The following is a 24,888-nucleotide window of genomic DNA, read 5'->3' as shown; positions in this document are numbered from 1 at the left end:
CTCCTGCTCAAAAACCTCAAAACTAGGGCCGGAGAGTTAGCTAAGAGATTAAGAGCCCTTGTTCTTGCAGAGGGCCTGGGTTTGGTTCTCAGTACCTGCATAGCGAATCACAACCATCAGTAACTAATTCTAGGAGATCTGACACCCTCTTCTGACCAAAGAATACTAGGCACACATGTGTTACATGTACACACACAAAGGCAAAATATTTATACACACTTTCTTTAAAAAATATTTTATTGGAAAAACTGGACATGTAGAAAATGGCCATGATAACAGTTACAGAACAAACAAACAAACAAACGCATATGAACAAGTTCAATACAAAAGAGCCATTGGGTTCACAGTGATTTTATCTAAGGTGAATCTAAGGAGAAAACGATCTGACCAGAATTCACCAGAGAGACCTCAGCTATAGGCTTTTAAGGGTCTTCCAGAACTTACACATGACCTGAAATGCACTGTTAGCCCACGTAACAGCCTGCTGAGTCTGCATGCAGAATGCCCATCGGAATGCTCAGCATTGCCCACCATGACTCACCATGGAGGTCTTTTAGTCTACCATGTGAGCAAACACAGTATCACTTTAAAGAATCAATCTAAACAAAGTGATGTGTAGGAAGACAGCGGGCATCCTTAGGATTCATTCTTTTTTCCTTTCTTTCAAAAATACATTTTCAGCACGCAACTTTTCTGTCTCCTGTAATTAAAAAAAAAAACAACAAAACAACAGGAAATTAAGTATCTAATTGTTACAGTTATTTTCTTGACTAAATTCATTAAGTATTCAAATAAAAGCTACATGTTCTATTTATAGGTTGATATTAAACATCTGGCGTCTATGAGAACTTAACCTGTTTTAACAGTATTACTGGGTAGCTCACACACACTTAGAATCCTACCCACTGGGAAGGCTGAGACAAGAAGACTGCTGTGAGAGTTGTTTCAGACTGGATTTCAGAGTGCGACCCTGTCTCATAAAACCCAAAGTGAAATAGCAGTGACCAATTTACTAAAATAACTCTTTAAAACCACCATCTATTTAAACAGCTTCAGTTTTACCTCAGCAAGCCTGATATTTTCCTTCTTCAGTCGCACTACATATTGAATCTTCTGATGTAGGTTTTGATGACCTATCAATTTCCCATTTTCCTCAGCAAGAAACTCTAGTTGTTTTCTCAGCATTTCCATTTCCTGTCAATCCAAGGATGGGAAGGCCACATTATGTATGTCTTTTCAAAAGCACCAATCAAGTGGTGGTCAAGCTTCTGTGGGCATGCATCTCCACACATGTATGTCTGCACACCGTGCATGTCTGCACACCAGAGCAACTGAACCAGAGATCTGGTTTGTGCTTATTCTACTTAAGGATTTCGACATAACAAGGAAAACCTAACACACCTGGCAAGTTCTCTCTCTCTCTTCATACATTTCTTCCAACTTTGACCGCAATTGCTCCTTTTCCTGAAATGCTCTGGACTCCAAAGTTCTGGTTCGCTCAACTTCCTCGCTCATTCTGTGGCAGAACTTCTCCTTGCTGTCAAGTGCACTCTGGACTTCCTCTAGACTGGAAGAAGCATCAGTTTATGGAATTTCAAGGACATAGAATTATAAAACAGAACTTAACTAGGTTTTTTTCTTCTAAGTACAGAATTTTGATCTGAAAGTATCACTGATCTTCAGGTCTCCTGTATAGTTGGCAAAAGAACACAGGCTGGAACTGGGTGGACCGAAGTGGCAGAACGCTTTCCAGGCCCTGAGCTCCACACTCAGCATGGAGGAGAGTGTGCTGCCTATCAGACATAACTGCTTTGTTAGGTCAAACCTTTCATTCTAATAAAAACTCATCAAGCCATTTTATTTATTTGGAGCCAGACTCTTCTGTAGCCCAGGCTAACATCATAAAATTTTAGTATAAAACTTAGTTTGTCCAAGAGGAGATAGAAGTAAGGTATCATTAGAGTCTGTAGGCTTTATTGTGTCTGACCTCAGAATAATCATTTCTGCTTTAAAAACCTAGTCCTCTCTGAAAAAAATAAAATAAAATAAAATAAAAAAACAACCTAGTCCTCAAACAATGGAACATTAGTCCTTTCCTTGGGTGTGCACTTTACCCATTTTATGTAACTCAATGAGAAAATGTGGGATCTCACCCACGTTTTGGAACTGTTTCAGTTTTATAAGATTTCCATTTGGAAACATTGGTACAATGTATACAGAGTGCAATACCGACTGCTGAAATGAGGTGGTGCTCAGATCTAAACCTCTCCCCAGGCCAACTCTGTCTAGGATGTGTTTCCAGCGCATGCTCAGAGGACCCAAGGAGATAATGCAGGCAAGTGTTCTACGTCTGCTTTGGTGAGATAAAAAGTTCATGTGCTGCCTCTGCCTACCTTGCTGTGGGTTAGGTACGGTGGCTTGAATATGAAAAGTTCCCTCGGGCTCAGGTGTTTTCACTTGGCTCCGAGCTAACTAGCACCATTTTGGAGGCTGTGGAGCCCTTAGGAAGCAGAAGCGTCCTGGAGGACGTCGTAACTCTGGGCCCACGCCCAGAGGTCACATGATCTGTCTGAGGCAGGGCTTCCTCTGTGTAGCCCTCACTGTCTTGGAACTTACTATGTAGACCAGCCTCCTGAGCTCTGGGATCGAAGGTGTGCACCACCCATTTTTATTGCCGAGCCACATTTCCGTTTTCTTCCTGATCCCTGACTGCAAATGCAATAGTAGACTTAGCTTCCTACTCCTGAACCACGCCTTTCCCCACCAAGATTGGCTATATATCAACTGGAACTATAAATCCACACAAAACCTTCCTTCTTCTGTTTTGTCAGTACTGTATTGAAGCAGTGAGAAAGAAATGAAGGCAACTTGGCTTCTTGTTTATGAAACTCAGTCGATTTAGCAAAAGAGAACGTGAGCTCATCTACTTCCCAGTAGCAGCTGATGTCTGTCATAAGCTGAGCATGGTGAGTTCTACCTTTTCCTTGCTGGATACTGGTTTTCTTTTTTTCGGAGCTGGGGACTGAACTAAATCCCCAACCCCCAGATACTGGTTTTCTAAGCCCTGAGGATGTCTGGTCTACATAGTAACTTTAGGCCACCCAGGACTCCAAGGCTACAAAACCAGACTTTGAAAAGAAAAGAGGAGAAAAGCAGCATGGGGTAAAGCTGCCCTCATCCACCACTGGCTACTGCTGCTCTCGTCCTATGGAGACTTGATGTTGGACTGTAGTGGGCATAATGTAGCCAAAAATCAGATACTGGGGAACACCTCAGTTCCTGATGGTATCACCAAGTCCCCTATCGTATAAAGTTAAGTATTCTCTGCCTATGCTACTGCAGTTTGATATCCAGTCCCCAGCATTTAAGAAAATGTGTGTATTTGTGCCCACAGTGCAACGTGAGCTCTTCATGCTTCAAGGACCGCACATCACCAAGGACTTCTGCCACCACACAGCGTCCACACAGAAAGCTACCAGGTCTCAAAGGATGTATCTAAATGTGCTATAGTTCTACAAACTAGCTGGATAGTTCGCCACCTATATGTCAGATTAACCACTACTAGCTGGAAGCGTTAAGCTGCTCTTATTGTCACGAGGAGAAGTCCTCACAGCAACTCAATAAACGGAAGGTTGTGTGTGTGCTTTGTTTGTTGGAGTGACTTTACTGGAAACCCCTGTTGAGAAAGTGGCATCAAGAAAAATAATTTTGGTGCTAGAGAAATGGCTGAGTAGTCCATAAAGGGCAGGCAGGTGACAACTGCCTGAGTAGCTAGAAGGGCTCCGATGTCCTGTTTTTGGCCTCTGCAGATACCTGCATACCCATACATAGACACATGCACATAAATAAAACTTTTAAAATCTTAAAGACTTTGATAAACATCAGTTATACTCCCATATACCTCCGAAGGAAAAAAGTTGTCTGATGGATGGATGTTATTTTCACTTTAGAGGAGAATTACACCCTCACTGGGTTCATAACTCTGTAACGCCAGTTCCAGGGGAATCTGATGACTTCCTCTGGCCTCTGTAGGTACCATGCACATATATGGTTCACAAATAAGCAAAGCAAAACACCAATACACATAATATTAAAAAAAAAAAAAAAAAAACAGGTCAGGCAAGATAACTCTGTGGGTACAGCAATTGCTGTATGAGCCTGATCCCTGCAACCCATGGTGGCAGAAGAGAACCAGCTCTCACATCTGTCCTCAGACCTCCACACCCTAGGCACGGCATGCATATACTCCCCCATAATAAAGTTGGAAATATTTTTAAAAGGATTTGAACTATAAAATAGCACACTTACTCTGTTTTCATTTTTAGCATTTCTTCAATAAGTTTATTCTATAATAAAAAAGAAAAAAAAAAGGATGGTTAGATTCTTTAATACTTTTACTTTAAAAAAGATGAGAGGAACAAGTCCGTTTTCCTTTGTGCTAATGAAACCAAATCAATGTCCATTTCCAGAGTCCCATATGTATATTCAAAAGGCTACTGGTTCACAAGCTTCCAGCATGGTGCACAGAAGACACTCCACTTCTAAGTCCTAAGTGGACAACTTATGTGGGAAACGGCAGCACAGACACAAACACATTCTCCCTTCTGTCCATGGTTAGAGCCACAGACCATGGCAACTGTTCTGTGCTAGTCTCCCAAGTACTGGAATTACAGACAGATACACTTTTACTTCTCAATTACACGTTAATATATAGTTCCTATAATAAACAGCCATGAATGTTATTTATAAAAGCAATTCTCACAGAAGAAATTTGTGTTAAAAAAAGCCATACTTTAGCAAGTCTCTCTCTGATAATCTCCTCTTCATATTCATTCTTCAGCTGTTGGCTGTCTGGACGACTCTGACTGCTGCATGGATTAGTAAGCAGACAGGGAAACATCGTCAAGTATATTCAGGAATTAGTTTAACATTTATCATATGTAGCTACAGCGCAGCTAACACTGGTGATCAGTGCAAATGATCAGTCTGCCCACATGGAATAATAGAGTCCACCCAGAACTCAGACTGATTCTTACACCATTATAAAAGCAAAGAGCACAGTGCAGAAATCTACCAAAGCCTGGTGGAAAGTCAGTGGAGAAACTTGGCTAAGAGTGGCAACCTGCAGTTCAGCAGTGAATAAAGGAGAGCAGACTGTCAGCTGCTACAAGAGGGTAGTCTGGTAGTCTGCTCTCTGGGACCTGATTCTTCCTACATTGGGTTTCCCAGACTGTTAGCTTGGAGTTTCTGATGACTACTCTGGCTTCACATGTATATAAACATCATGAACTCCTTTCACAGAAAATATAAATCCCTTCACAGAAAATAAATGCTCTATCAACAAATTAAGAGACTACAGTCTGGACTGCACTGCATCTCTGCAAGGCTGCCTAGGTTGAGAAAGTAAATGTAGCTCAGTGGCCAGCAAGACTTCACAGGAGAACCTGCCTGAGTGATGTGGGCTTTGCTAGGAATCTCTTCTACGAGCAGTAGACAATTAAATAAGGCTTAATTAGCACAGCACAGCACAGCAGGGCTTCTCTCTTCTTTCACAACTGTAGCCTGGTCAACTGACAATGTCAAAGTCACCCGGGGTCAAAGAAAGGAGTACAGTGTGTGCAATGAGCCACATTTAGGGGAAAGGAAAAAAAGATCGTCAAGATCCAGACAGTAGGGCTGGAAAGAGGGCTCAGCAGTCCAAAGTATCTGCCACTCCTCCGGAAGAGCAGGGTTTGATCACCAACATCTACACGGTGGGAGACAACCATGTGACACTGTGTGATGACTGCCCCAGCAGCACACTGGCACCAGGCACAAACTGTTACGGATATACATATGGACAAAGCACCTGTATACATAAAGTAAGATCCAGACATTAAGGATTTGAGAGCTTGTTAGCCATAACATTACAACCATTCAGCATGGTGATTGAAAGCCAGGCTTGGTAGCACACAGTGTTGATTCCAGTACTCAGCAGGGAGAGGCATGTGTATCTCTGAGTTTGAGGCCAGCTTGGTCTACATAACTAGTTTGAGGCCACCCAAGGCTACACAGTAAGATGGTTTCAAAAGGAAAAATCAAACAACAAAACAAAACAAAACCAAAAATAACTATATACCAACACAATGTTATTTAAAAACAGCTTGTGAACTAGATTGAGTTATAGTTTGCACAAACCTGAAAAGAAGTAAGATAAAGTACTTTAAATTGTGGTTTAATAAATGACTTGGGAAAGTTATATAACTTCATAAGACTGGCAAGGTGTGGAGCTCATGGGAAATAGATGAGTGAACTTGCAGATATCAGAATCACCTAGAACAGTTCTTCTCAACCTTCCTAATGCTATGACCCTTTAACACAGTTCCCTGCGTGGTGATTCCTAACCATAAAATTATTTCATTGCTACTTTATAACTGTAATTTTGCTGTTATGAATCACAATGTAAATATCTGATATTCAAGATATCTGATATGCCACCCCAAAGGGGTCACAATCCACAGGTTGAGAACCGCTGACCTAGAGGGAGTTGCTTCTTATAAATGACTTCCTCCAGTCCCTCTAAGTCAGTTCTGTGGCTTGACTAAGATGTGACAAGAAACATTTGTTGTCAGCAGAACTGCCTTTAACAATCCCACGTGAGGTTAGGAGTACTGAATGCTCTTCCTGAGGTCCTGAGTTCAATTCTCAGCAACCACATGGTAACTTATAACCATCTTAATGGGATCCAATGCCCTCTCCTGGTACAACAGTGTACTCATATAAATAAGATAAATCTTTAAGTCTCAGGGCAGCTTCTGAGTATGTCTAGACAGTTTCTAGACTTCTAAGATTATCTTTAAAAGCACGGACCCAATCTGGGGGTGGTGAAGTTGAAGAAGAGTTCCATCCCAGGGAATTCTTTCTGGTCCAATTTATCTGCCTGCTTTTTTTTGTTGCTGGAGACAGTCTTACATAGCCTAGGCTAGGCTTCAATTTGATATGTAGCCAAAGATGACTTTGAACTACTGATCTTTCTTTACAACTTGAGTAGGGTACAGGCAGGCACATATCATTATGCCAAGTTTATAAGTGGTCATTTCTGTTGTTAATCCTACTGTAAAAGTCAGTGAATAACATCAACACTCTACACTAACAAAAGACACACACACACCAGCACCCGGGCTTTTCACTCTCTGCTTTGCTTTTGCTGAGGATGGCTTGGCCGGCCTAGGCTGCTTTCCCTGAATCATATTGGTAGGATACTCTCCCTTTTTCTGCAGGTCTTCATAAATCTTATTTACCTACTTTACAAAAATAGCTGGGCAGTGGTGGCACACACCTTTGATCCCAGCACTTGGGAGGCAGAAGCAGAAGCAGAAGCAGAAGCAGGTGGGTCCCTGAGTTAGAGGCCAGCCTGGTTTACAGAGTGAGTGCTGGGACAGTCAAAGCTACACCTATAAACCCTGTCTCAAGAAAACTGTAACAAAAAAACCAAAAAGCCTGGTGTAGTGGTGTGTCAGTTTAGTCCCAGCATGAGGGGATCTCTGTGAGTTCAAGGCCAGCCTGGTCTACAAAGTGAGTTCTAGAACACTAGAGCTACTTAGTGAGGTCTCAAAAACAAACAAATGAATGAACAAAACAAAGAACTTTAAAATGCAAGTAGTTTGGTTTAAAGATTTCACAATCTGAATATATTCCAAATGCTTAGTTCACTGAGCTGATAGGTGGTAAATGTCTTACCTTGCAACGCTAGAAAAAGCCCACATCCCCATGAGACTGCACTTCTCAGGTCTCGGGGATGCCCTACGTCTGGATGTCCTTCACACTCACTCACTGAAGTCCATGCAGGCAGAGCAGTCCAGGCAGAGGCCCTGCTCTTACTCACCTGCTCTCCCTCTGCCTCTTCATATCATCCAGCTGAGTCTGCAGGAGCCAGGTTCTCTCTCTCAACTGCTGAGACTCCAGGCGCAGATTTTCCATTTCACACAACTGATCCTGAGAACACACCAAATAACCACGGTTTTAAGAAGGCAGGTTAGACTGGGTGTTGTTTTACCTCTCAAGGTTGTGACTGAAGCTGGGTGTAATGGCACACACCTTTGATTCCATACTTAGGAGGCAGAGGCAAGCAAAACTGTAAGTTTGAGGCTAACCTGGACTACATAGGGAGTTCCAGGACAGCCAGGGCTATGAACTGAGATCCTGTGTCACCCCATACCACTCAACAAAAAAGATTGTGACCAAGACAGGTATTCCTTTCTGTGTCCCTCTTTAAGCGACAGGTGTTATTGTATCAAACAGTTTGTGACAAGCACTAACAAGTCGTAGAACTGCGACTCACAAACACGTTCAGTGTCTGAAACAGTTTATTAATGTAATATAACTCAGCCAAGTTCCTCTAAGAGAAAAAATGGATAGAAAATCTCTGGTAACTGCTTTCAATTATTTGATTCTATTTAATAAATTCCAATTGAGCTACATATTAAAAACTGATGCCAAAATGTGCACTTAATTAGATCCTAACTTTATAGCCAGGAATGGTGGCATATCCATGTCAACCCAGCACTCAGGAGGCCGAGGAAAGGAGGACGGTGAGTTCAGAGCCGATCTGGTCTACATAGCTACCTAGTGAGACCCTATCTCAGTAAGGGAAAAGGCAGCTAGGGAGATGCTCAGTGGGTAAAACACTTGCCTACTAAGCGTGTGAGGACCCGAGCTTGAATCCCTTGAATCCACGTAAACCTGGGCACATGTTGATAGTTCCTATTCTCTTTATAGTGGTGGTGGGGAATAGAATCCCCATAAGATTTAGATCAGCCAATCTCTGACACACACAGCAGCAAACAAAATACAAGGTGAAGGCTGACATCTATGGTTGTCCTTCAACTTCCACACACATTCTATGATACATGTGTCCCCACTCATACAATGAACAAACATACACACACACACACACACACACACACACACACACTACATCATATACAGACCCTCATACATCACAAAAGACAAGGGAAAGGGCAGAAGAGGAGAAAAGAAAGAAAAAGTTAAATCTCAAACCACACTGAAAGCCTGAGAAGACAGCTCAGTCAATATAGTGCCTGCTCTGAGACCCTCCCTAAAAAGTAGGATGGAAAGTGATAAATACATGTGATGTTGACATCTGGCCTCCACAAGCATATGCATGCATTCACCTAACACAAGCATTCATTAAAACTGTGCTGAGACAATACATTGTAGTTATTAAGCTGGCCAAGATTCAGATATTGGACATACTATGAGGTGAAAATCAAGGAATCAGGCCTCTTCTTCCTCGCCCATGACATGCAGTTTGTGGAAATTATATAACCTTGTGTAAACCTCTATATAACCATGTGTGAACTTCTATATAACCATGTGTGAACTTCTATATAACCATGTGTGAACCTCTATATAACCATGTGTGAACCTCTATATAACCATGTGTGAACCTCTATATAACCATGTGTAAACCTCTATATAACCATGTGTGAACTTCTATATAACCATGTGTAAACCTCTATATAACCATGTGTGAACTTCTATATAACCATGTGTAAACCTCTATATAACCATGTGTGAACCTCTATATAACCATGTGTGAACCTCTATATAACCATGTGTGAACCTCTATATAACCATGTGTGAACCTCTATATAACCATGTGTGAACCTCTATATAACCATGTGTAAACCTCTATATAACCATGTGTAAACCTCTATATAACCATGTGTAAACCTCTATATAACCATGTGTAAACCCTCCCACACGGCAGGGAGAGGGTTGTAGACTTCAGTAAAGTATATCAGCATACACTGAAAAGTCCTTTAAAGGGAAGGAAAGGAAACTGGGAGCTCCCAGGGACAACAAACTAGACTGCATGGGGTCGAGGGTGGGAGGAAGACTTCTCTACCTATGATACGGTCTGGCGTTTTGAGTTCAGATCAGCAACAGTTAAGAAGCTGTTGCCTTTTAATAAAGTTTGCTGAGAAAGAGTCATGCACCTTCATCCTGAGGATTTCAGCGTTTTTGACTTCTCTGTCTTCGTTTAGCTTTGTGACGAGGTGTTGCAAAGACATCTTAGATGCCCTTCCGTCTTCTATCTCTTGTTCTTGTGTTTCCAAGAGTTTTGCCAAATGAGTTTGAAAATGGGGTGGTGTTTTTGGACTCTGAAATAAAGGCACACGGCATCCAAATACTTGACTACATGACTTGCTATGAAGATTTCATTTTCTGTCTTTACACTTAGCAGATAAAATATGCATTTTCATAAATGCCAAACCCCTTGAGTATGGTGCATGCTGACAAAGGTCATTTAGCTCATTTTTTTAATTATTATCCAAATAAAGCAAGACTTTACCAAGTAGAAAGCAGACAAGGGGCATGCTAATGAAGAGCTTTTCTTTTAAAATAACAAAAAGCAACAACCCCCGCCCCCCATTATTTACAATTTTTTCTTCTTTTGAAAAACTGCTTATTCCAAATGGCCACTGAAGGAATGGCCATTCACAGCCTGCCCTACCTGGGGATCCAGCCCATATACATACAAACCCAGACAATATTGCTGATGCCAAGAAGTGCATGCTGATAGGAACTGGATATAGCTGTCTCCTGAGAGGCTTAGCCAGAGCCTTACAAATACAGGGGCAGATGCTCGAAGCCAACCATTGAACTGAGAATGGGGTCCTCACTGGAGGAGTTAGAGAAAGGATTGAAGGAGCTGAAGGGATCTGCAATACCATGAGAACAACAATAGCAACCAACCAGAGCTTCCAGAGACTAAAACGCCATCCAAAGAGTACACATGGACTGACCCATGGCTCCAGCTGCATATGTAGCAGAGGATGGCCTTGTTTGGCACCAATAGGAGAAGAAGCCCTTGACCTTGCCGAGGCTGGACCCTCAAGTGTAGGGGAATGTCCAGGTGGGGAGGTGGGAAGGGGTAGGTGGATGGGTGGGGGAACACCCTCACAAAAGAAGTTGGGAGGGGTGGGATAGGGGTTTGTGGATGGAAAACCGGGAAAGGGGATAAGAGCTGAAATATAAATTAAAAAAGTCCAAAAAAAAATTTAAAAAAAAAAGAAAGGGAGATATGGGAGGTATGAGAGAGGGTAACTGAGAGGAGCTGGGGTCAAGAAATAGAAGGGGAAGTGATGTAATTCTATTTTAATTAAAACATTTTAAAAGTTAAGAAAGAAAGAAAGAAAGAAAGAAAGAAAGAAAGAAAGAAAGAAAGAAAAACTGCTTATTCTGAAATGCAGTGTCCGGGCACGTACCTGTGGATACTCAGGAGCAGAGCCCATCACGTGCTCCAGCTGCTTCATCTTCAAGTTGTACTCACTCTTCTTCTGCTCCACTTCCTCCTTCTCCTGGTTTAACTGGGCACATTCAACAGATAACAGGTTATAGTTTAGAAAATAACCCAGAACACACAGTCCAATTAGAAAAGACAAGCTTCACCATTGCCAACCATCAGAGAAAAGCAAATCAAAATTACAGTACTATGTCCTTGTTAAGATAAAAAAGATGTTCTAATCAGGACATGCAGAGACTACACAGTTCCTGGTAAGCCAATCACTACAAACTCATGGGAAATGGGGAAGGTCATCCCTAAAACAAACTAGAACTTCCCATATGGCCAGCAATTTCAGTTCTGGTCTATATCTGAAGGAAATGAAATTACGTTTGTGTTTGTGTGTGTGTGTGTGTGTGTGTGTGCGTGTGTGTGTGTGTGTGCATATATAAGTGTTCACATGTGTGTAGGCTTACTTATGTGTGAGACTGAGTGTCCATGTATGTATATGATCTGTGGAGGTCAACTGCTGCTGAGGCAGTTTCTCAGTTCACTGCTCCAGCTAGGCATTTTGCTCAGGGCGGTCACGTTTCTGCTTACTGCATACTGGGATTATAAATGGGCCACCATGTCTACCTGGCTATTATGTGAGTTCTGCAAATCAGAAATACTTGCCTGGCAACTGCTTGATACACTGAACCATCTCCCCAGTTTGAGACAGGACACTTGAAGAGAGGGCTACATTCCTATTTTTTTTTTTTTTTTTTTTGGTTCTTTTTTTCGGAGCTGGGGACCGAACCCAGGGCCTTGCGCTTCCTAGGTAAGCGCTCTACCACTGAGCTAAATCCCCAGCCCCTACATTCCTATTTTAACCACAGCTTTGTTCACAATAGCCAAAGAACAAAGTAACTCTAAGTATCTACCAGCAAATGCAAAAAACGAGTAATGCTGAGGTAAAAAGAACATTGGTCAGCCTGAGATACAAGCAAACTCTGTCATCTGCAGCAAAATGAATGAGCCTAGAAGATGCCATGTAGTTGATAGAACCCAAGTGAAGAAAGACAAGGATGTTGCTTCTCTGTGGAATCCACAATGGCCTAGCTCAGAGCTGTTATGTAGAATAGTGGTTACCAGACACTAGGGAGTTGAAGAGCCATGGATGGGAGATGTCAGAACAGAAGAACAGGGGTTCAAACAAAAGCAAGTTGTTGAGATCTAATGCAATTTTGAGCATACACAAAAATAATATATAAAGTATAGTTCAAAATGATGACAATAGATTTGAAACTGTAGCACAAAATCATATGGTAGATCATGGATATGTTAACCAACTTGATTTAATCATTTTAAACAACACACACACACACACACACACACACACACACAGATATGCACATATTGTAGCAACACACTATGGTAGGTGAGGAGCCCAATGTTCCTCCCAGAATTCCCTCCCAGAATTCAGGGGGCTGAAGTAGGAGGGTTACCATGAGTTTGAGGACAGCCTGAATTCTAGAGTATCAAGCTAGTCTGGGCTACCTATTGAGTACCAGGCAAGCCATGGCTAAGGGCTACATAACAAGATTGTTTCAACCCATTCCAGTAAAACCTATCAATATGAACCTCATAAGTGCATCCAATTATCGCAATGAAAATTGTTTTATTCTGAATATAAAGACATGTACCTGCACTCTCAGTCCTCTGGGAGGTGGAAACAAGAGAATTATGAGCTCAAAGCTGACCTACTATAAATGATGAGACCCTATCTAAAACAACAGAAAAAAAAGTTTCTGAAATGTTATATATCTATGTGTGCACAATTCATTACTCTGAAGCATGCTATTGTTCTATCTTAATATCTTATTGTTTTCAGCCATAACCTCACTGCAGACAATGCTGTCATGTGTCAGGGACACATATGTCAGGACAGGAAGAGAAGTGGCTAAGTGAAATTCACATGTGGAAACCCAATTTCACAACCCATAGTTGAAGGACAAAGTTCCTAATTGATCTATTTGTTCTATTTCTATATGGAGAACTTTGTCAAAGCAGAAACATATTGTGCTATTCTTTGCTGGTGTCTGAGTGGCTGAGTGTGCTGCTCACCTTGTGCTGAAGTTCCTGGATCAGAGCCTCCTTCTTGGTCAGCTCTTCCTGGGCAGACTGCAGTAGTCCAGAGTGCTTTTTGGAGGCCTCTGTGAGCATGTTCAGCTGCTCAGTGGCATGGGCCAGATCTTCACACAGCATATCCCTCTGTCAGGGAATAATGTTCCAGAGGAAATTTTTCTTAACCATGCCATTCAATTCACAAATAATTACTACATTACTACAACATTTTAAAGTTAGGAAAGGAAATATTTAAATATTTAAAGGGTTTTCCTTTGTATGTAGCAGGTCCAGCTGTGACTCAGCAGCTCAGTCTCCTGTTTGAGGTTAGGCAGAGCTCTCTTCTCAGTCAGGACTTTAGAGCTGATCTTCTTATGAAGAACACTCAAGAAGCAGGCCTTAGCTACTGTCTCAATAGTTTAGTTTCATGAGCTTATATGACTATGATATTTTGCACACATGCATGTGTGTATGTGTGTGCATACCTATGTGACATGTCCAGATGTCAGAGGTCATGTCAGGAATCTTTATTATCATTCACCTTATTTTCAGTAAGACAAAATCGTTCACTGAACCTGAAGTAAACCATTTTGGCTAGACTGGCTGGCTAGCAAGCACCCTGGCTCTGTCTGCTTCTGCCCTCTAGTGCTACATAGTTTTAGACCTCAGCTGCTGAGCCCAGCTTCTACATGAGGATCCAAGCATGGGCTTTCATGCTAATGCGGCATGCACTTTATCTACAGAACTATATCCTTAGTCTGTCTCTGGTTTTTATATCCTAGAAGGCAAATAGCCGTTAAAGATGTCTCTAGCCTCAGCACTCAGAGAAGAGCTGTAGCAGCTCACCGTGACACTGGCTACCAAAACCTCAGAGAATAAGGTGGTGCAAAGTGGCAGAGAAATCCTAATGGCTGCATATGTAATTTCTACTTACACAGCATACGAATACTTTGGTGACCATGCCAGAGCAGAATCTGGTCATCCCCCCGTCTCATATGGACATGTGACACCATTTTCAAGATGATGATACAAGGGCTAGAGATACAATCAGCTGCTGACAGAGTGCTGTTGCTGGGGACTGAAGTTTGGTTCCCAACATTCACACTGGGCATCCCTAACTACCTTAAATCCAGCTCCAGAAGATCCAAAGCCTTCTTCTGGTCTTTAAGAGTACTACATACACACCACCCTACACAAATATATATATATATATTATATATATATATTCCCACATAGATAGGTAGATAGATAGATAGATAGATAGATAGATAGATAGATAGATAGATAGATAGATACATACATACATACATACATACATACATACATACATAAGGGCCCGAGATACCAGATAGCTCAGTCAATAAAATCCTACCATGTATCCTAGTTATCTTGTTAACTTGGTACAAAATAGAGTCATCTAAGAAGAAAGCCTCAATTGAATAACTGCCTAGATTTGATTTGATTGGTTTGTGGGTAGCACCATCGCTAGGCATGGCAGAATCATGAGCCTATTAGTTAGCCAGGGACTGAGGGGTCACGCAGTGTTCCTCTATGGTGTCTGCTGCCTTCATATTCTGCCCTGATTTCCCTCAACGATGGCGTGTGATCTGGAAGTGTAGGACAAATAGAAACTTCCTCCAAGTTGTTTTCAATCAGTGCTTGGTCACAGCAACAGAAAGGAAACTCGTGCAACATGAAGACTGGAGTTCAATTCTTAACACTCATATGAAGGCTGGGCATACTGCTGTGCCTATAAACACAGCACTGGGGAGGCAGAGACAGGAGCATGCCTGGGTTCATGAGCTGAATAGTCAGCCTAATCAGTGAGCTCCCAGGCTGCCTCGAACTCACAGAGATCCACCTGTCTCTGCCCCCTAAGTAGTGCTGGGATTAAAGGCATGCGCCATCATACCCAGCTGACTTATAGGGTTGTTTTGTTTTGTTTTTTTGTAGGTATGTACTTTTTATTTATACCTGGACGCCCCTCTCTCTCTTTGTTCTCACTGGGTAACTCTGGCTGACAGGAAACTTCCAGGTAGACTTGCTCTGGCTTCCCAAATAGTGGGTTAAAGGCAGGAGCCTCCACACTCGGCTTTCATCAATTTTTAAGAATTGGGATTTGAATGGGAATTACATGATTTTGTGTCTACAGTAATTCTGTACTTTCCCTTTCAAGTTTTCCTTTACATCACTTGGAATCTCTCTGATATCCTAATACTTGCTAAATTTTCTCCTTAAGATTCCGATACATTTTATTTTTGTGAATAGGACTTAACATCATCTCGTCAGCCTCTTGTTGTCAATTATTCCTTTAAAAAAAGCCAGAGGCAGAGGAATTCTTTGAGTTCAAGATCAGTCTGGGTAATGCAGTGAGAGCTTGTCTCAAAGAGAAAAAGGGGGAGGAGGGAGAATGAAACGAGAAATAGATAAATAAAAAGAAAGTGCCATGTTAATACCTACCTCGATGTCCTCTGAGAGAATTCTCAGTCTAAGAGTTTCTTTCAGTTCCAGGATATCCACTTCCTGTCTCCTGATCAACTCCTTGCTCTCTTCTTTGTCAGCCACAGCAGCAGTGTATTTGCACTGCAGAAAACAGAGGCACAGCACGAGAGCTTCTGCTAGAGTCCTGCTTATCAGCAGGCACCACAGCAACTTAGAGGATCTTAGATCCACGGCGAGCACCATATTAACAAGCTAATTCACTAACACTTCAGGGTGGCAGCTGTTGTTTTGCTTGTTTGTTTTTGAATTTGTGTGTGTGTGTGTGTGTGTGTGTGTGTGTGTGTGTGTGCACACGCACGAAGCAGGAGAAACATGTGGTTATAAGATGTTTAGTGTGGGGGATGCATCAGGTCCTTGGAAGAACAGCAACTGCTCTAACTACTAAGCCACCTCTGCAACCCAACAGACCCTTGCTAGGGAAGGAGTAGGAGCGAGTGCACATGGTGAAGAGCAGCAGGGCAGTCACACAGGGTTAGAGAAAACCATCCCACTCTGTCATCTCATCAGTCTGCCTGTGAAGATAAATACAGATTGAAGCAAGCCCCTTCGGAGCAGAACTCATGCAGATAAAAACCTTTACCTTGGCCCAGGCAAAGGGCAAAGCATCAATAACAACAGCTATTTCAGAAAATGATATTGAGCCTCAGACCAGGGACACAGTTCCATGTAATAAATATGCAAATTTAACTAAAACATGCATTTGTTTCTTGAGGCAAATAAGGAGCCCTCTTTAGCCTTAATTGTTTATGTATTTCTAATCAGTGGTTGCAGAAAGGTGCAAAGAACACTATTCCAGGTCAAAAAGACCTGGCACAGAAATGCTCTTGTCCAGAAACATGCACACTGCACATCTCAGAAGTCCTCTGGGTGTTAACTTCTACAGTCAAACCTACTCTGACATGCAATCCTCTTACCTGCTGGGATGGCTAACAGACCCCCAAAGAACCTGTGAACCGTGCCCTGCTAAGCTCAGTTCAGCATCTGTGACAGGACTTACACTTATGTCTTGCAGCTCTTGTTTCAGGGTGTCTATGGCTTCTGATTTTTCACCAGCTGATGTTCTTAACTCCTGGATTTGGTTCATGAGGTTGGTGACAAGTTCCTGACAGGGACAAAAACATTTATCTGCAAAACCAGTGACATTATGGAGATCATTTTAATGGATGAACTGTTGCAGTTTAAATAAAATTTTCCTTATACTCTTGCATTTGAACACTGATTCCCAGCAGCTGGTGGTGCTTGGGGGCTTGCGGACCACTTGGGAGGTGAGGCCTAGTTGGAGGAAGTGGGTACTATGGTTACAGGCACCTTCATTTTTTACAAAAGCTCTCTGGGCTTCCTATTAGGTGTTATGCAATAAACAGCTATAGAGTTCCTTATCAACATAAAGCCAGGCCTTGCCTTTCATGAGTCAGAATAAGTCTTTCCTACTATAGACTTTTTTTTCTGGGTATTTGATCACATCAGGAAGGAAAGTAGCTAACATACAAACTACTTCTGTTTCCTAATGGTAACAAAGAAAGTCGATTTACTTTAGCAAAATATTATGTGACATTCCACCTTTTACAATTTTTCCCCCTTGGACATAGGGTTTTACTATGTAGCTCAGGCTAGCTTTCATATCTCTATAAAGCCCAGGCTGGCCTCTTAACTACTGAGGTTCTTGCCTCAGTATTCTTGGTGCTTGTGATGACAGGGTTAGACTATTTTTATATATGGACAGAAAAGTCACTTTTATTATCCTGGCAAAGTCAACAGTAAGGATTTGAGACTGTACACCATCGACTTACAGTCAGTAAAACAGGGTCTGAGTAATAGCAGTCTAGTTGAAAAACTCAAGACATGTTACACAAGCTGTCTAAAGGAACAGAGTAAATGTGGATGTGGCAGCACACGCCTTTCGCCTCAGTGCTGGGGGGCGGAGAGACATTCTGAATGAGGCCAGCATGGTCTACATAGTCATTTCCAAGCCATTCAGTGCTATGTAGTGAGACCATGTCTCAAACAAACAAATGAAAAACAGAGAGACAAGAGTAGTTTGTGGTTGAGGTTATGAAACAAATGACCTAATTGAATTCCCGTTCTCCAGCGCCCTTAAAGGACCTAAATGTACATGGACCAGGCAGTTTGTAAGTCAGCCTGCAGGAGGGAAAGGGTGCAGAAGACAGGAAGGCCTGCGTGGCATTATCAAGGAGATGTGAAGAAGGTACAATGACAAACACCTGTGTCCCAGGAGCTTGGGTAAAAGGACTGCGATTTCAAAGCCAGCTCAGGCTACACAGAGAAACCACTGACCTAATATTAAATACACACCACAACAAAAATAAAGAACCAAATACAGAAGAACACTGGGAACTCTACCCACCTTGTCAGACTCCCTAGACTTCTCCAGACAGCTGACAACATTTTCAGCAGCAAGCAAGCTTTCTTCTAGTTCCTGTACCTTTGCCATCTACGGTAGAAAGTAAACAGTCACATCATTAAATCAACAAACCCAAGCTGACAACTGCATTGAACACCAGTCCATAACAACGCCACAAGGACAATGGGTTCTGAGGTCTTGACCAACTGAACACCAGTACACATCATTACAGCCACACGGGAATTAGAAAATAGACGAAAATAATAGAATCAGCGCACACACACACATACACACACACACACACACACACACACACACACACACACACACACACACGGAGGAAGAGAGGGAGGGAGTGAGAACAATAAAAAAAATTTAAGCCAGAGAGTGGGAGTGGTGGCACCCAACTTTAATCCCAGCACTTAGGAGGCAGAGCAGGTGGGTCTCTGAGTTGGAGGCCATCCTGGCCTACAGAGTAAGTTCCAGGATAGCCATAGCTATACAGAGAAACCAAGTTTCAAAAAACAAAACAAAACCAAAAAAAAATTTAAAAAAACAAAAACAAAACAGAACTAGTAAGATGCTATCCTAGCATCTAGAAGGCAGGGCCTGGAGGCTCTTAAAATCAGGGAAAGCTACAGAGTAGCTAATTTCAGGGTAGTAGTTAATTTCAGGGAAGCTACAGTGTGATCCTGCCTCAAAAAACCAAGGGTAGCCAGGTACAGTGGCACATGTGTGTAATCCCAGCACGCTGAGAGCCGGAGACCAGGTTGGTCTCCATAGAAGGCTCCAGGTGAGCCAGGATTACACAGATATCCTTTCTGAACAATGTACTAACAAACAAGGTCTAGGATATAGCTCAGAGGTAGGAACCCTAAGTTTGAACCCTAGCAGCAGCAGCAGCAGCAGCAGCAGCAGCAACAACAACAACAACAATAACAACAACAACTACAACAACACGCCTTTCATTAGTGACACTTTCTTGTTTGGATTTCAGGAATAAAGTTACAAATTTCAAACTCTACATTCAAAACAGAAGCTGACCTGCTTTTCACATCTGGCCATCTCTTCCTGTTTTTCCTGACGTACAGTTTCAAGAGCCTTTAAGATTTCTCTGGAAAAGAAGAAGTAATGGAATCATGAAATGAACATGCAGACTCAAAGTCATTTAAGTGAAGTCCATTAGGCAAATCTTGGGTTAGCATATTCCCATGGAGATCAAAAAGGTGAATGTATTTGTTCACAAGTATTTAGTGAGGAAGTGTTTTCTCTGGGGTCTGGTATTTGATAACCTAGCACACAGCACACATTATTATTACCTCTGTCTGAGATGGACTGTAAAGCCCATGACCACAGGGACGTCTCATTCTCTGCCTCACTCTGAATTCCAGCACCCACAGCACAGACCCGGGCTCACTGGACATGACTACATGTGATTTCCTATACCTCAAGTAGTGGCATGCTCTACCTTTAACAGTGTACCAGGGCCAAAAACAATCACAAATGAATGCTATAAACAGTGACCAAAACCCAACTATTCTCCCTAGTAAGATCATGAGGTCACTGACAGACTCACTGAGAGACAGGGATGAGACAATGAGAGTCTCGGGGGGGGGGGGGGGGAATAGAAAAGGATTGATAGCAGACAGACATAAAGTCACCCCATACTCCCATAATAAAAGGATAGTCAGTGGCCTGCAGTGGTGGCATGCACCCATCCTAGCCCTCAGGGTACAGTGGCAGGCGGGTGGATCTCTACTAGTTAGTTATAGGTCAGCCAGGATTGTATACTAAGACACTTCTCCAAACAAAACAAAACAAAATAAAACCAAACTATACCAAAACCAAGCTGACCAACCAACCAAACACCCCTCCAAACCAACAAAAACAAAGAATAGTTAGTTATATTCTTAACTGAAGTGTCCTTCTTCACAGCCACTTCTACAAAATTTGCTCTTCACATTAGAATACTTAAAGGAAAATAATTCCTTTTTTTAAAATAAAAAAAATGTGTGGTGCTGGGATTTAAACCAGGCCTCAAGTATACTAGGAAAGTGCTATATCACTGAGTTATACCCCTAAATGAAAATAACTAGGGTGTTAATAAAAGCACAAGTTAAAAGCTGTACACAGAGGAACATGCCTATATTTCTAACACATGGGAGACCCCAACAGGAGGAAGGTGGGTTTAAGGCCAGCCTATGCTAGACAGTAAGACCCTAAAGTCCCCCGAAGCAAGATAAAGAATGTAGTACTGAACAATACTCTAGAGAACAGGAAGAACTAACAGCACTCACTTAGAGCTGTTTTCTTTATCTTCTTCAAACTGTAGTGACAATTTGTTGTTGCGCTCTTTTTCTGCCTCAAAAAGCTCCACCAAGTTCTAAAAGACAACCATTTATTAGGTTTGATGTGACAGGAAGCACAGATTTAGGATACATAGCAGCCACAACACTGTTCACTATGGTTGATACAGCAAATAAGAGAACAGGACAGCAAGCAGAGACCAGGGAACACTAGTTACAACACTGTCTGGTCCTCACTTACATGCAGATCAGACTTTAAAGTTTCATTCTCTTGTTTGCAGTTTTGGAGGTTTTTTGAAAGTTGGTCAACTTCGAATTTCATTACTTCTTGTAAGTTATCGTAGGAATCCTGTAGACAGGCTTGGCTCTCAAGAAGTTTTTCATTTTCTAATCTTTACCAGGAAGAAATTTTGAAATGGAAAGTATAAACTTTTTTGAGTCAGATTTTCTTAAATTCAAGTTTTTCTATCACATTTGTCAGAGAGCTGTCATGGCCTTGTGTGGAATGCCCTTGGTACCCATGTGAGAACCACTAAATCAGAAGAAACAGAAGAAAAGAAAGTGTTAGCCTCAAGTACCTCTTCCACACACTTGGTCATGTAGTTAACTGACTGGCAATTTAACAGCTAACTGACAATTGGTAGTGTTTTCTAGCTAGGCAATAGAAACTTGTAATTTTCAAGTATTGTTAATGGTTCAAACCCAGCTGTTAAGAACTTTGTTAACAACAAAGTCTAGCTCTAGAAAATATTTTTAAGACAGAAAACATGGCTTCTTTCTAACCAAGAGAGAATTTAGTCTCAGCAAGAACTACTAGTTGCCTGTTCAGTTACACTTTCTTGCTCCTCTCCCCAGCACAGTGCATCGCGTGCGGTACCCAGCGGTCATCCAAAGAATCAGCCGACAACCTCAGCTCTGAGCCATGGCTTACACACAGCTAACTGATGCAGAACCACATGCTGTGCAACCCGAAGGAGGACAGAAGCAGCAGTTCAGAGGGCAGTGTGGCAGCTGCTAAGAGATGAGATGGGGACATGTGTATGTGTTCACGGTATAAAGTGTAGTCAAGAAGGCAGAAACCAGTAAGAAACAAATGACAGGGCTGTGCACTACCATTCAGAAGGATCACTGCCACCGAGTGTCAGAGTAAACAGCCCAGTAAGTAGCTTACAGAAAACTGAAGACACTTAGATTTTGTTAATAAAAAATGATAATTACATTTCAACCAATATATTTTAAAGGCTAGGATAATCATTGCTATTAAGATGGCATTTAAAACACATAGCTCAGTAGATTCCTTATACTTTTGATCTAGTTCTAGTCTCACAAACAAATAAAGAAAATTAAAACACAATGGGATTTGATCAGGTGTGGTGGAACATGTCTTAGATACCAGCACTCAGGGAGCAGAACAGGTTCCAGGTCAGCCAAAGCTACATAGGAGGACACGTCTCAGAAAAACAAAAACAAAACCAACCAAACAAAAGCACACACACACCGTTTATAGTGAAGCCAATTGGTATAAAATCACAGATGGCTTATGCAGTGTGAGTTGGGATTATAATACTTCAGAGTTTATGAACAACGAAGCAGGCACCTTGAACCAACAGAGAACTCTACCTGGCATTGTCCAGCTGAAGCTGAACCTGCACATGTCTTTCAGAAAGCTGGCTTAGTTCTTTCTCTTGACTCTCTTTGAATGTGCTATACTCCAGTTTCACCAAAGAAAGTTCTTTGTCAGCAGAATTAAGAACAATTCGCAGGTCATGTACCTCACATTTCAAAACTAGAAAATAGAGGAAATCAAGGTCTCAACAGGTCCCTTTACAAGTTCTTTGTATAAAGGAAGCAAATAGATGAGACTAAATGAGACTGTATCATTTATAAAGCAGGCAAATAAATATCAACCGTACCACTGTAAAGACAAACATCACCTAAACACTAAATTCTCTATTTTTTTCATCTCCTTAGGTCATGGTTGCACCTACATTTCTTTTGCCCCAGACTGGCCTTATTCTTACCATGTAGCAAGGATAACCCTGACCTCCTCACCTTCCTGCTCTTACTTCCTGAGTTCTGGGATTATAGGTATGTGCTACCATATGCTGAAGCTGTTCCAACATTTCTGCAGAAAAAGGAAGAGTTAACATTTGTTCCTAGTCTTTAGATCACTTGATGTTTTAAAATATTTTTTTCCTGTGGAATATGCAACAAAACTATTATTATAAGAAAAACTTGAGAAATTAACATATTTGAAGGGGTGTGCTCTTTCTTAGCTGTTGAAATGCTTAGTAATATACCAGAACTTTTCAACAAAGGGTTAAACACTTGCGGTCTCAAAAGAAAACTCTAAATAAAAAGTAGATTAAGTAACTTCAAGTTTTACTACGAACTACTGAAAATACTTTGGAGATAGGATCTCATGCATCCCAGGCAGACCTTCAAGTTGATGTGTAGCAAAGGAGGACCTTGAAGTGTTGGGCCTCCTGGCTTCACCTACTGAATGCTGGATTACCTGGTTATCTGAAAACGCTTTGATGAAGACAAGAATATATTAAAATAAAAGTAGGAAAGATAACCATACCCAGAAGTGTATATAAATAATTTATGCTTTACTTTGTCACTATTAATGCAACTCAGCTTTGAAATTAAAGACACTTCATTTTAAAAGGACTTTAAACTGTGTGTGTGTGTGTGTGTGTGTGTGTGTGTGTGTGTGTGTGCGCGTGCACGCGTGCGTGTTTGTTTAGGTATGCTTGTTCATGTATGTGTGTTTGCAGGTCAGAGCAGAAACTTGGATCTAACTAATCACTCAAGTGCATTACACTTCTGTTTGAGACAAGGTCTTTCACTGGCCTAGCGCTTTACTAAGTAGGCTAGATTAGTCTAGTGAACTGGGATAACAGATGTGTGTCACACTGCACCCAGCTTTTTATGTGGGCTCTAGGGTCTGAATTCAGGTCTTCAAACTTGTATGGCAAAAGAACCATCTTCCCAACTTTTAAATAAACTTTCAGTAAATACTTATAACATTTATTTGTGACCAATCTTGAAGAAAATGATTGCTTTAAGAATTTATAATACACTACCCATGAAAATGTAAGGCCAATTATCTAACAACAACCAAAACAAGCAAGCCATTAAAATAAAACAAACAAAACCCAATAATTTAAACGATCAAATGGTACTGCACTACAGTGTGCCCCATTGTCCAAACTCACAGTCATTCTTAGTCTGCGCATCCTGGAGCTGCTTCTCAAGGTCGCTGAGCTGTGTGAGGTAGTCCTGCTGTTGTTTGCTCCAATCGCTTCTTTCTGATGAGAACAGCTTTGGGAAAAGTGAACACACTGGAGAAGTATGCTAAGACATGATGCAGATCGTTAACTTGTGTTTGTATTTAGTGTCTAGTTTTAAGGTCAATTACAAGACAAATGTGGTTGTTTATGAATTGTAGTGAAGATGACAATCTGAGATCAGTATGAGGGTGTGGACAGACCGCTCTGGTAACTTCTAAACAGTCCACTTGCCCTTACTTAGTGGTCCTGAACTCAGACAATGAATGTCTGTGTCACTATCAGAGAAGTACAAAAAGTTCACTAGGGCTTAGTAAGGGAATTTTCATCTGGCAATGGGTTTTTTTTGGGGGGGGGCACAAAAGAGGTCAGAGTGCACATAGATTTATTAAGGAAAAATGAAAAGAACTTTAAGAGTGGGAGGACTTCTGAGGGAGAAATATCCTCATCTCACAGTGCCTTTATGTTGAGGGTTTCAACACTTTCTGAGGCTGTGCTCTGTCCCTCACCTCCTGCATTTGTGTAGAATGGTGTTCTAGTCTGTCAACATTCTGTTGAAGTTTCAGGTTTTTATGTTCTTCTTCATCCAGCTTGACTTGAAGAACACTCAGTTGTTCCTGCATTAAACACATTGCAATCATCAAAAAGGCCTTTACATTTAAAACAACATTCAGTTTTATTTTATGTATGGGTATTGTGTTTTTGCTTGAACATATATTCATGTACCAACTGCATGCCTGGTGCCCACAGGATCCAGGACAGGGGTCAGGCCACCTGCAACTGGAGTTACACAAAGTTGTAAGCCACTGGGTGGGTACTGGAAATGAACTTAGGTTCCCCCTAGAAAGGCAGCTGAACTGCTGAGAGAACTCTCCTGCCCCATTTCTTTTTTATTAAAGAGACAAACTAAACAAACTCAAAACCGTATAGACTCAAACACAGTAAAGGAGCTGGAGCCAGAATCGTCAGACGGTTATAGCGATCATTCCTACATTTCAAAATCACAATTGAGTCTGATCGAAGCAGATA

The 24,888-nt window shown here is 41.6% G+C and overlaps 1 protein-coding gene across 9 annotated transcripts in view; it reads right to left on the bottom strand.

Annotated features, from left to right (window-relative positions):
• Nucleotides 1-219: 219 nt before the first annotated feature.
• Kif15 (kinesin family member 15) overlaps nucleotides 220-24,888 on the bottom strand; it is a 70,870-nt gene continuing 46,201 nt past the window's right edge. For 4 of the 9 annotated variants that reach the window (XM_039081674.2, XM_039081677.2, XM_039081675.2 and 1 more), the window contains 18 exons: nucleotides 24,369-24,476; nucleotides 23,788-23,926; nucleotides 22,187-22,352; nucleotides 20,808-20,958; nucleotides 20,558-20,643; nucleotides 19,305-19,374; nucleotides 18,264-18,350; nucleotides 16,896-17,000; nucleotides 15,857-15,979; nucleotides 13,397-13,543; nucleotides 11,274-11,375; nucleotides 10,002-10,166; nucleotides 7,865-7,974; nucleotides 4,793-4,868; nucleotides 4,309-4,346; nucleotides 1,402-1,567; nucleotides 1,063-1,194; nucleotides 220-700 (listed from right to left, as the gene is read on the bottom strand). In XM_039081674.2, coding sequence (XP_038937602.1) covers nucleotides 644-700; nucleotides 1,063-1,194; nucleotides 1,402-1,567; nucleotides 4,309-4,346; nucleotides 4,793-4,868; nucleotides 7,865-7,974; nucleotides 10,002-10,166; nucleotides 11,274-11,375; nucleotides 13,397-13,543; nucleotides 15,857-15,979; nucleotides 16,896-17,000; nucleotides 18,264-18,350; nucleotides 19,305-19,374; nucleotides 20,558-20,643; nucleotides 20,808-20,958; nucleotides 22,187-22,352; nucleotides 23,788-23,926; nucleotides 24,369-24,476 — 2,028 coding nt within the window. In that variant the 3' untranslated portion in view covers nucleotides 220-643. 9 annotated transcript variants of the gene reach the window in all.

Source organism: Rattus norvegicus, chromosome 8 (genome assembly GCF_036323735.1).
Source record: "Rattus norvegicus strain BN/NHsdMcwi chromosome 8, GRCr8, whole genome shotgun sequence".
Classification (NCBI taxonomy): Eukaryota; Metazoa; Chordata; class Mammalia; order Rodentia; family Muridae; genus Rattus; species Rattus norvegicus.
The sequence above is the reverse complement of the archived record's forward strand: the minus strand, read 5'-3'. Positions and strand labels throughout refer to the sequence as shown.